This window comes from Pseudopodoces humilis, chromosome 2 (assembly GCF_049639895.1).
Source record: "Pseudopodoces humilis isolate 2021_Gansu_Grassland_sample_001 chromosome 2, ASM4963989v1, whole genome shotgun sequence".
Classification (NCBI taxonomy): domain Eukaryota; kingdom Metazoa; phylum Chordata; class Aves; order Passeriformes; family Paridae; genus Pseudopodoces; species Pseudopodoces humilis.
Window position 1 is genome coordinate 11,440,707 of NC_142201.1, and position 13,604 is coordinate 11,454,310.

General features: G+C 33.3%; 1 protein-coding gene across 1 annotated transcript in view; it reads right to left on the reverse strand.

Moving 5' to 3' along the window:
* The window catches only part of IL1RAPL1 (interleukin 1 receptor accessory protein like 1), a 659,198-nt gene that overhangs the window by 570,207 nt on the left and 75,387 nt on the right, over positions 1–13,604 (reverse strand). Inside the window, exon 2 of the mRNA XM_005516707.2 lies at positions 8,662–8,767. Within this exon, the coding sequence (XP_005516764.2) occupies positions 8,662–8,743 (82 nt within the window). The 5' untranslated portion in view covers positions 8,744–8,767. The remainder of the gene's footprint in view (positions 1–8,661; positions 8,768–13,604) is intronic.

Sequence of the window (13,604 nt, forward strand, 5' to 3'; positions counted from 1 at the left end):
TGTATCCTGCTTTTGAAGTAAACACCATAACAGATGAAACGACTGAGCAAGAATGTCTGAAGAATTCAGAACTGCAATCTAAAGGACAACCTCTTCTTTTCATGCTAAATTGGTTCCCATATATCTGTGTGCATAGCACTTACAGCACTTTCTCCCTCCAATCTTCAGGAAGAGCAAGTCAGGAAGTATTTTAATAGGACAGATTTCATCAATTTTAATTTCCTTTAAGTATAAAAACGAATTGTATTCTAATGGGAAGAACTTATTTTCATGACTATTGTTCTTATATTTTAATAATTTTCACTACTGAATACACTTAAATAGACAAATATATCATATGGCCATTACTTGTCCTTGAGTGTTTTTTGCCTTCTTATTTTCCACAGTCATTATTCTACATAAAATTGACAGGATAATATTCAAATAAATAAATCTTCTGCAACAATGATTTCTGATCAAAGGTCACTGGCTCTTTTACATTTTTTAGGCCAGTTGCCAACAGATGCCAATCAGTAAAACAATCACTAATGGTTCCCCAGGGAAAATAGGGACTGTGCAAGAAAAGCATCATCCTAAGCAGCTACTAAAACTCAATGACCGAACTGTGTAAGAATATCTATTACTGTCCTTTTGGCTTCAGATTTTGTTTTGTCTCCTTTCCTACCATTAGTCATTTCTTAATATATATTGCACACTCTAAAACATTGACCCTTTGCCAAAACACAGGCAGTCCTTTCACATACTGTGGTATTATTCACAATCTCCCAGGACTCTGAAAAGTATCAGAATGGATCCTAGAAATAACAAAAGGTCATATAACTATTTTTAAAATGCCAGCCATCCTGTTCATAAATGCTCACAGGACAAGTAACAGTTACTGCTTTCATAGTGTCTCCAAAATAAGTAATGTGTCACAAAGGATTTATGCTTGAGATGCAATCATTTCTTACTGCCCAAATCCTCCAGTGGAACAGAATTATATTTCTTTCTTTCTTCCCAGTATAGTCGCCCTGCCGCCCCTTGGTACACAATTCTCATATCTGCTGTTCCTCTGACATACTGAATAGCATCCTTAGCTTATAAAAGCAGAGTAGAGACCACTGGAGCCAAAACATCCCCACGGCCAAGCACAAGTAACTAGCAAAACTTGGTGCTCTTTCCAGCAACATTATTAGTCAGCATTTTTAAAATGAAAACTATACATTGAAAATTAATTCATAGTATATTCTGTAGCTAAATTAATATGCAGTATTGTGAAAGATTATTCTTTTTAAAAAATCTAATGCTTCCCATGTACTGTTGGCATAAACAAGCAAACAGAAAAATAACCAAACCCCAGGTTCAAAACCATATTCTAAAGGAACCCTCTAACTTCCTGAATATGCAGATATTTACAAAATAAGTTGATTCTTCACTCCTTTTTTTCCAGCATCTCTTGATTTGCAAACAGCAAGTCATGCCTTTTCACCAAACAATAATCAAATGGATGTTTACCTTCATAAGCTACGGAAGAAGTTGAAGATCATACCAAAATTGGTGTAAATGGCTTTGTCAGAATTGCTGCAGGATGGGGATATGGATACTTTTGATGTCTAAATAAGGTGCTAAAGGACACTAATTGCTCTTCTGACAACCTGGTGCCATGTAGTAATAGCAAGATGTAAAAATTTTCTGTGTGTTATATTAATTACAGAAGGGTTCACAATTCTCTCCAACAGACAGCAGAAGTTCAGGACAAAGATTGCAAGTGTTGGATAAGAAGGCAGAGCATTTACACAGTCTTTGCATCTCTAGATCATCTAGGCCTCCCTCCCAGCAGGCATAAGAAATCATTCTGACCCCATTACTGCATTGCTTTTGAAGGTTTTCGATCATTAAAAGAGATGTGCAAGTACAAAAGCAAGAAACTCCCTCCTCCACTGACATATAACTATATCTTGCAGAGTAATTAGAAAAAATCCAAGAAAGTGGATACACTCAGTTAATTAATTCTTCAGCTATGAAGAGGAAGTTGTAACATTAAAAATTAAACAGTGATTTCTACTACACATTTAAATGGGGAGGAATAACCATCTTTAAATAGAACAGGTACAAAAAGAAAATGAAAACATCTTTTATTCTTAGGATAAAAACCTGAAGAATATTAGTGTTACTAAAATCAATATGGTATAAATTAATAGATCACAATATAAGCAAGTTGCCTGAGAATGAAACAAGGATTTATGTTTATCTCTATTGTGTTTTTAACTGTAAGGATTCAGCCTCATCTTTTTGTCTCTTTTCCCTCAAAATGAAAATTTTTTCACAGAGTTTTCCTCATTCAGCCCCACAGCTACAACCATAAATTAGGTTGCATATTTATGTGCCAATTCAAAATTAGTTTTTTGAATCAATCCTCATAAGAAGGAAGGTTCACTTATTAATCAGGTCATGATGCAAAAATAATTCCATTCCCCAGCGCAATAAGAAAGGCAGACACATATTTGCTTAGGACTGATACTCACTATACTTTTTCTTCCTGTCACCAAACAGAGAGATAGAAAAAAAGTTTTCATAGTAATAACAATAGACTTGATTGTTCCAGTTTAAAAAGTCATTGCTCGTGGAAGTTAATCTTGTACATCAAATAGACATAGACTAAATATTATTTCAGGTTCTGCATAACCACACAGCAAGCCACAAGCCTCATCAATTAATAATAGGAAACTAACATTCTGTAACAGAGTGAAAACAACAGCTAGGAGCCATTAATATCAATTGACATAAACTCCTATGGTTTACAAGAAGCATATCCTTTAATTGATGTAATTGCTTTCCTCCAAGCTCACAGTACCTGGGGTATGGTATATGTGAGTGTGCTGCTTATAAATTGTATAAGAAGAAGAACAGGTATATTAATTTATTTTTGAATCTTCCTATTACTCTTCAGTGCACACCAGATCCAATATGACATCAATCAACTAATTACCTTTTGACAAGAAGCCAAAAGGAAAATACTTAGGCATCTAAAACACAAGCAGAATTAAAAACAGAATTGAATTACTGAAAGGGAGATACTAAGAGCAGGACTATTTATGTAGTACTGCACAATTAGGACACCAAATCTCACCTGGAAGTATATACAAATACTCAAATACTGGGTACCAGATCTTTGCTAAGCCTCAACACCTAATTATGTGCAATTTCTCAAAGCATTTTGGCCATGTAAAATGGATTATATATATATATTATATATATATATATGTTCTATAAAATAGTGACAATTCAATTATTAAGTACAGATGAGTAAATTCAATTCAGAAACTCCTCCTAGATGTAAAATGTTCTCATACTGTTTTGACTTGCTTATATTCCTCACCTTTTTTAACTACACTGTTGAGTTCCCAGTATGACATTCCTCATGTTAAGGCTGGTATCACACAGATATGTTCCTTTTCCAGTTTAAAAAAAAATTGAAAAAACAGAAACTCTCTTTTTATTCAGAGAAATTCTTTAATATATCTGTTATTATTATCTAAAAAATACTTATTATTTAATGAGCAATAAATTCTAAAGAATCATGGATGGCCATAATTTAGAAAAATGTAATCTTATAGTTCTTTAAGAATAACTATGAGAGATTTTAGAATATATTCCAAGTCTGTTCCTCAGAGTTCCACTACTTTTAGAAAAAAAAATCTTGAATGTTTTTTACCTCATTAAAATTAATATTTTTATGGTTTAAAAAGAAAACAAAATTCAAAAATAGCATTTCAGTGTCAAAGACTTTACTACCTTATTTTCATAATACTGATCTTTCATCCAAGTATGACAAGAACCACCCATATTGAGTAATGGTAGCTAAGGCAAAAAAATACTAGCCATTAAAAAGAGAAGTAATCTTCTGCTACATGACAAAATACATATCTAGACTTCAATTTCATCATAATGATGTAAAGGATCTCATACATATGCCAAAAACCCATCACTGGAAAGATTTTCCTTCCAGTTAAATCATTCCATTGCATAATAAATTTGATCTAGAAAGGAAAATTTTTATTCACAATAGCAGAACTGAACACAGAATATTAATTAACTCATAATGCACAATAATCTGTAGACAAACAGGAAACTAGAGGCAGTAATAGCAACATTCACCTCTGATACCAGGCAGTCAGAGTGTTATCAGGCAATCTGGGTGTGAAAAAAGCAAATACAATAATACTGCCTGAATATAATGATCAGCTCATAATTGTTTTATGTAATGAAATCTCTTTTAATACTTTTTTCCACATTTTCCCTTTTACCACATTTGCGGGTTTTTTTTTAAAGAAAAAAATAAAAAAGTAAAAGAATCCCAAACCTTTCTTTCTTTTGTCTATTCAGCATCCTTGGAAAAAACCACCAGATGGCAATGCAGTGTTCAAGTATTTTATTTAACATATATATTATAGGGAAAAAAGTCTATATGTATCAGTATGAGGCTCTCTTTCCTAACCTACTTCCTCTTTGATGAATATTAAATAATTCATAAGCCAAAACTCTGTTCAGCACAAGTAAGTGATCAAATACCATTCAACCTGTAAAGAACAGACTTTTAGAAATCTAAGTTTCTATGAATATAAAAACCACATGACTAAAAAAAAAAAAAATTGACAATTTAGTTCAAACTATGAAATGGGATAATTTAAGAAAAAGTCACTGAAAGGAAAACATTCAGAAATGCTTCACCATAAAGGTCTCAAAATACTATCAAGGACTGATGAACTGCACGAAAAGGAAATTGTGCACTTTTTAGGCATATCACAAATATGTATGTGATGGTTTCATGCTAAAAAACAGGCATTATCTTCTACATTTTTGAAGTTTAATTCAATTCATGTAAAACTATGTGCTGAAAGAATCAAAATATGTGGGCTTTAAGTGTTTATTCTTCCTTTGCATCAAGCAGATCACTGTGATCGAACAGGAACTGTTTCATGAAGGAAGATGCTTTAAGATATTTAAATGAGCTGAGAAGTAGGGCAAGAGTCAGGCTCCCATTTAACAAATCTTATCTGAGATCTAATACTTGAGAAAAGAAAGTTCCTCTTTGCAGTTACTGTTGCAGGCTCTGAAGCCTCTACAGCTCTGGGAGATTTCACTGAATACCTGAAACACACAATTTTTAAACATGATATCCACTGTGAAGTTAGTGGTTGGAACAGGGAAGCTTACAGCAAAGAATCCTTTCTTTCTGGAGAAGACATTACAACCTGTAGGTGTTGTTGTTGTATGGCCAACTCTAATTGACCGGACAAGTTAAGGCATACTTCTAAGTCTTTTGCATACATGGGTTAGGAAGAATCATCTGTATTTAGTAATTAGCATTTAGTAATGGAATTTTTACTAGAACTGCTCTCCCATCCATTCTCATGTAACAAGCACAGTCATCACATGCTCTCAAGGCACAAGAAATCCAACATAAAGAGTAACTTGAAACTGTTCAGAACTTATTTAAAATATTAACTAGGAAAAAAAGGCAACTTCTGTCAGGTAGAGACAATCATACAAGATGAAGTGTTAAACAGGTAAGTTGAAAAGCTGTGAGAAAACTAAAGTATGTTTTCTGGCTAATGTAATAAATATTTGATTAACACTATTCCCTTTATTCCCTATGTTATTATATTTATTTGATTGACAGCACACAGTGGTAGAAAGATTCAAAGACTACCTTTAACCAATTTAAGCGCTTTGTATAAGGACTGCTCCCATGATCAGAGATCAAATCCAATGCAGCACAACCTAAGATTTCTTCTATTGTAAAGTTCTATTTTCTTTTTTTCAAACAAAACCAAGAATATTATATTGATTCTAATTGTTTTCATATATAGCTAATTATTTGATAGAACTTCAGTCCTGAAAGCCAATAGATAGTCAGAATTGCTATGGATTTTTAGAAAATTACTTTCTGAAGGTAGGTTTCCATGTTCTTGAAAAATCAGAGAAGTCACTGGAAATGTATCTCTACCAGATTGACAAACTCATTCCTTTATTAATCGCTATCATTTTCTCAGAGCTGATAAATAAACATAGAAAAGAGGTGAAGTACTCTGACAGTATTTAAAAGGCATATTTTCAAGAACAGATCTCTTTTAAATACTGAATATAAGAAATAAACATAACCTGCTTAATGATATATTTTTAATAAATATATTAAAATATATAATATGTATGAAAATATATAAATTGAATAAATAAAGAAAGAAAGAAATAAAGAACACAAGATCTGAGGTTTTAGATTTGGTCATCAGAAACAGCCTCAACAAAAGTGAATTAGAAGGAATAAATCCCAATTAAAACAACTATTATACATATTAATGTAAATTTCTTGAACTTTATTACATTCCTGTAATTTATAACAGAGAAGGAAGTAAAGAAAAGCAAGGTGTCTTGAAAAGGTGGATACTGCAACTCCATATTTATAATGGCTTGTAAGTATAAAAATATTACTTTTTAATTTTTTTATTTGCTTTCACGGTGACATGTCAAGGACAAAATGCACCCACAAGTGGAACTGACCAAAGAGATTTGAACTATGCTCTGCCTCTGGGTAACATATTCTCATAAAACAAGTTCCTCTTTCCAAGCTGGTTTTTTTTTTCCTGCTTCCAATTATGAGTTGCACTAACATTAGGAAACCATTTCTATTTTCACAGTACACATAAGTCAATCCTATTTTGTTAAAACTTCCCTTAAATAAGGTTTTCTTTGTAGAAACACTTCAGGATTGTAAAAATAGCTCTACTGAGCACCCAAGGGAGGTAAAAAAACTAAACCAAGCCAAACCAAATCAAACCAAACAACGACAAAAGCAAACCAAGAACCATCACACACTACTGCATTCCACCTAGCAGTGAAGTTCTTCAAACCTAAAATCACAAAGCAACATGGCCAAAGGCAGCAGGATCTGAGATTTCAGTAAATCAGAGATGGTTTCCTTTGCACACACAGTATGACAAACTGTCCCCTTGCTGATAGATCTAATTGAAGCTTTACACAGGAGAAACTTGCAAAAACATCAAGACCCCATCTTACAGTGAGGTATGATCCAAAGATTCCCATGAAAGTTTTTTCCTTTTTATTACAGCATCATGATGAGAAAAAATTCCCTGTATCTTGAGAAGTTTTGTATGTTTTTTTTTTCCTTTGCTGGAGAGCATTTATATCACTTTCCCAAACATAAATTAAATTGTATATTTACCATTTTTTCCTTGCTTTGATTAATCAGATGAAGGGGATACAAGCAAAAAATTTTGAAATAAAATGCAAAGACAACCCAAGTTATCATTGTCAATTTCATGTAACAGGTGATAGTTGTACTTTTTTTTAATTCCTTAAGAATAGATGTAATTTTAAAATTTACTTTAAGATAATCAATAATGTTTTTACTAAATTTGGATTAAGGGGCCTTGACTTAATGCTTACTCAAACAGTAATTTAATAAAAATCTTAATCAAACAGGGCAATCTTAGCCAGACACATTCAAAGGATCTCTACATTATCTATCTAGGCTGCAGCATCCTATAAACACGTCAACCTATCACCAGATCCTTTGCTCTGCACACACAGTCTGTGCATTTCAGTGTTCCTGAGTTTAAATAACCCCAAATATACTTTAACCTCTAGTTTTCAGTAAGGAATACCTTATTTTGTAGTAGTACTCCATGTTTGCCTTCCCTACATCAACATTTCCAGCTACCATAATATTGGAGACATAATCCATTTCATTCTGTTGTTACTAATATAATCCATTGAAAATGCAAGGTATAATTCAAGATGTTGACAAAAATGTATAAAGAGCTATGTTCTCCCCAAGCACCAGTTTACAACTGCTACCAACCAAAAGACAAAAATAAATCACAGACAGACTTCTGGAACAGCACAACAAAAGCTACCTAAAGCACTCCAGTGCCAAAAGGAAACTCACAGCTAAAAACAAACCTAATTAACTAACCCAGCCAACATGGGATTAAGACTTTCATTAATCCACCAACATGGAATTAAGGCTTTCATTAAGGATTTAGTTTTCTTTAGTGCAATATAGCAAGATAGGTTGCAGAAGTAGTTTCCTATTTTTTTTCATTATCCAGTGAAAAGCCAAAAAGAGTAAAATTAGAATTTCAGGGTGAAAGAGAAAAATTAATCCAAAATTGCCCAACTGTCTGAATACCGACTATTTTTCTTTCATGAATTAAACTCTTCAACCACGTATTAGGTATCCCTTTCAGAAACACATTTTGCTGTTCACTTTTCATGGTAATTAAATTTAAATGTGTTTGATCTATTTATTGTTACTTAAACCCAAACTCCATTATCTTAATTTCCCAAAGTATATAGTAAAACAGATAAATCCAGTAACCCAACAAGACTGACTGTAACATAGTCTTTTAAAAAAGTCAAAAAGTTCTGGGAATAACTGTCCTGCAGCAGGTGAAAGGTGATATTCATTTCATATTACATATCTGATTTTTCTTCATCAAGTCCACATAAGACAACAGTTTAAAAATATATAGAAGCTGCCAACTCTTCTTGCTGCAGAATTTGAAACTGTATTCCAAACCACCATAACAACATCCTGGCATATACTTGCAAACATTAAGCATTTCTTTCCAAGCCACACAGAGATAAATATTTACTTACCTGATCCCCTTTTGGTTACAACCTTCAAGCTCTGAGTCAGAGTAGCATACAAGAGAATCAAGTTGGGAATAGGAGCTTTCATCTTCTGTCTTTCCGTGGCTGCTTCCTGGAGTACCAAGGAAATAGAAAGAAACACTGGTTGTACATTGGAGCTGAAACAATCTTGAAGTAAAGAAACATCATACTGACATTATGGAAAGCTAAATACAGTTTTTGTGAGCAATTTAAAGCACTAGAAATGTTTTATTCTTTCTTTTTAAAAGTATGAAACTAAAATAACCATAAAACAAACACATGCACACACTACATTTAACCCTGGAGTTTAAGATACAACTTTTGTCTACACATGGAAAATTCATTGGATTCCTGCTAAAACTTTATCACAGATCTCCTGAAACATCTATTTATTTCTTTTAATCATATAACCTTTTCCACCCACCAACACGAAAAAGAAAATAATACCCTTCCTCATTAGCTTTACTCTCATTTATTAATACAACAAATTGAGCAGAAGATTCACAATAAAATGAGCGTTTGATATAAAAAAAATCTGACCATCTTCTTAGGAACAGAGAAAGGGGGAAAATAAGAGCACATCAAAGTAACCAGCAGAGACACTAATAACACTAATAATCACCTTTTAGGTGAGCAAGTTCCCATGCAAGTTCAAACTATTCACTGCACTAAATCAGAAGTGAATGTTAATTAGAATGGAGATAAGCAGTGTTAAGAGCAATGTGTTTTAGCCTTCACCTCCAACATGTGAACAAAAGATTAGGATTTCTATTTACTTTGGGTATTAAGTGGTATGAGCTGCTGGTGAAAGCAGGGACTGAACATTTTTTTAATTCCTCATGTAAGTAAGAGCGTCAGCTACTCATGGTGATCATCAACTTTCTTCAGGATAGACTGATAGGTCCAATACCTCATATTTCAGTGTGTTGTTAGAGGAAAGGAGGACAAATCTGCCTATTCAAGCTAGACAGCAGCCTATCAATGCTATCTATATTCATCAGAGTAGCTTACACAAAAATATTCTAGTCTAATGGGGATGAGAAAGGGCTGGGATCAATGGTTCTTTAGTATTGTAACTAAGACCCAGACTAAACCACTGTGGTTTTGATATTCACCTCTTTTAATCACAGCACTGGACAGCAACTCAAAAGATTCTCAGAAGGTACCACATAGTACAAGTTTTGATTTCTAAAGAGACCCTGAATCTTTTGCACTTTCATTGATAATCAGGTTACTGAGTACCCAAGACATTTTTTGAAAGCAGTATCTTAAAATAACTTCATCTTAGAAAAGAACAGGTTAGAAATAAGAATGAACAGAGGTACAAAAAAGGGTATTATGGGAATAATTGCTAAAAAAATGATGGCTTCATAGGTAATCTGTATTAAAGCTTTACGTTTCATGACATTTCTGAACTAAGCAACAAATCTACTACATTCATTACAAAGTATTTAATAAAGATGAGGAAGTGAGATAATACCATTTGATAACAGTTTGTGATATCTTATTTTTTACAACAATATTTGTACTCACAGAGAAATAGACAAGTGTTTGCTCATTCATGTTCTTTGACAAGCTTCAGGATTCTAGCACCACAGTGTAAGACTGACACTTGACTACGTTCACATGCTACTTCAGAAAATGTAGGCAGCTTAAAGAATTAAGAAATTAAATATGAAATATGGCATTGCTAGGAGGTTAATTATGTGCAATGCTAACATTTTTATTTAAGTTTAAAATTTAACAAAGTAGCATGACCACTGGCAGTTATAGATTATATAGATCTTTAGAAATTTAGAAGCTAGCAATAAAGGTTAATTTTCCAGGGGCACAGTGAGTAGACACCACAATGTGTTATGCCACATTTTACTGCAGATTTCAGTCAAGCTTTCTAAAATCAAAATCTCATTTCTCAGTCACTGCACTAACTGATGCCGCAGGAAATCCTGAAGCTGATATCTTCAGCCTTCAGGGTACTAGCAAAAGTCAGCTCCTTGCTCTGTGTGAGCCTAATAAATATTGTCCAAAGAACCACAGGATCTTATTATGCAATGACAAATCCAGTAAATAGGTTCTGACTGTGAAAGCATATCCAAACATATCCCTTTTGACCATACATCAAAAGATAATATTGCTGATCACTGCGAATAAATGCAAATATATACATATATTTGCATATGTATCTGTGTGCATGTATTTATTTTTATTTATAGATATTTGTGTAGGGGAACCATGGAGTAGCTACAAAGATTGATTCTATCAAAGCAAGCCTCAGTAAATATAATAATATCAGTAAGAAACTGTTCAGTAAATGCAAATCTTCTTTTGGTCTATGCATATATCACTAATTTAAGTTGTCAAGTCAACAAGGGGAGCCATTATTCTAATAGTATAGCAGGAACTGCATCTTAAACATATCACTGTGGAAGACATTCTCATGTGCATTTATTCTCAGAGATTCATGTCTAACTTAAAGGCATAAGCTAAACTGGCTGCTGCCTACATGACTTGCGATAAACCCCTAGAAAGTCAAGTCTGCTGCTGTCTTTAGAAATACCAGAAAGAATTTACTGCTAAAGGGAGTAAAGAAGGGGGGATGATCCCAACAGCAGCCACAGCCTCCTTACAGCAATATAAGGAACAAATCAGATCTTACATTGCCTCTCCCCAGAGTCTTCCAACCTTTCTCTGCTGTTTACGCTCCCTTTTGTGCAGAAGGAAAAGTATTTCTGGTCTTCTCTACACTTTAAAAACCAAAAACTCAACCAAATAAAATGCAAAGAAGTAAAGATCGGTTTATTGGAGCTGGTGCCTCACGGCTCTGGCCGTTGTCTGGGCGGCTGGAAAATCTGCCTCAGGTTATTCATAGGAGTGACTCAAAACAGATATTTAACATCTCTTGTCCCTTGTTCCGGGTGAATGCCTCGGAAATTGACTATTCTAGAAAATGTCACCCTTGTGAAATTGGTTGTGAAAACAAAATAAGCAAGTCAGAAGAAAATATAAAAGGAACATCCCGAGGGGAATCTCACAACAAGTCAACAAAGCCAAGAGAAAATGCCTTCACTGCCGCAATGAGTACGCCCGAGGCCTAGACACTGTAACATATTCAGGTAGCTTTTAAACTAGAAAACAAAATAAAAGGCATAATTCTGAGAAGTCAAATTCTTAACACTAACTCAAGTGTGATATTTCATGAATTGGAAATAGCCTTCTTTCAGCAATGAATTTTTAAGGAAGAGACTATTTTACTAGTTTCTTAACTGGAATTTATTTATTTTTTTTAAATAACATTAAGAAATTCTGATTTTAACAAGCAGGACAAGTCCGCTGTTTCTTTAAGCAACAGTTAGATAGACAGCTTACATCTACATCTACATCTACAAAAGTAACTTTCATGATGGGTTTTTTTTTCTGATTTTCAGTTACTTCAACTAAAAAGCCCAGACAATATATGGTAGTTGTAAACTTAATTGCTGTTTTTTAAGTTGAATATATTTTAACATGTTTTATATACCCTTTGGGTTTAAGACTGCTATACTCCAAGAGTGAATAGTAGACTAAGAAAGTCTTTTAGAACCACGGATTTTTGTCTGCTTTTTCTTTATACAATACCAAAGATTAAATGTTTTTTCATCTTTAAGCAGTATTCACAACTTCAAATTTTCAGTAGTGGGTTGTTTGTTTGCATGAACCAAAGCACTGAAAAATGTTAAATATTTCTGCATAAATATACTGCACGCAAATTTTAACTGGGCATATTAATAACTTTTTAAAAAATTCTTTACTGTACAAGGTGTCACTGCTTGACACAAAAATGCCATAGCATAGCATTTGCATCAGAAAGTATCTCATTTTCCAGCTGAGACAGAAATAGAAATACAGCTGTATATCAAGACTAACATTCTCTGGGGAAATGCCAAGAATGCTTTTTCTCTTCAATTGTCATAGATACTCACTGTGAGGAAAATGCATACACGTAGACACATGTTTCCCAAAACAGCTCAGCAGACATTAAATTAACTATAGTAAGTCAGTTCCTGATAAGGCAGGAAAATAGAAATTTTTTATTTCTTTATTGTACTTATGTTTATTATGGGCCTTTCCCAATACTTGAATCAAACTTCAAAAGAAATTTTCCATGGGCTCAGTCCCTTAAAATAACTTTAAGGGGTTAATTCTCAGCCTATAAATTCTAGCTGATGTCTGTTGACTAATTATTTGAAAATCACTTTTCTTCCCATACTGCCGTTCTAACTTTGAAGAACTTTTTATGCATGTTAAAAACTGCTGCATTATCTTTCTCCATCATATGTCCTTCAAAGAAAAAGAAAAAAAGCAAAAGAGTGTTGCAACATCCTCTGAAATCTGCAAGATATTTCATGACTGTTCTGCAGTAATGACACAAAAGTGATGGTAAATTATGAATGAGTAACAAAATTAAAAACAACCACCTGAATACATAAGAAAAAAAAACCAAGCAAAAATGCATTTTCAGTCTCTTTTTATGTGGCAGTTCTCTACAAATCCCTGAATAGAATGACATTAGATACCGCAAGGTATAAAGGACAGCTTGGTATGTCCAGGATACAATTCAAACATCTTGAACAAAACAAAAAAAACAAAACAAAACAAAACAAAAAAAAAAAGAAAAAGCCTTAAATTCCTAAAATGCAAGGAAAAACTAAAATTAGAACCAATGTGATTTCATAAATGTGTCAATTCATTGTCACAAGTTGACCTAGAACAGTAAGACAACCCTAGCAATTTTTAAAATGGTAGCTAAAAGAAAATAGAGCTGTTTCAAATACAAAAGTCCATAAAATTAGTCCTTTCCAGAGTCCCAGTAAACAAAAAGATAAGCAATCAACTTTGAAGAACTCACGAGAAACCAGTCTAAAGCAACAGGAAGCCAATAAGCTACTGCA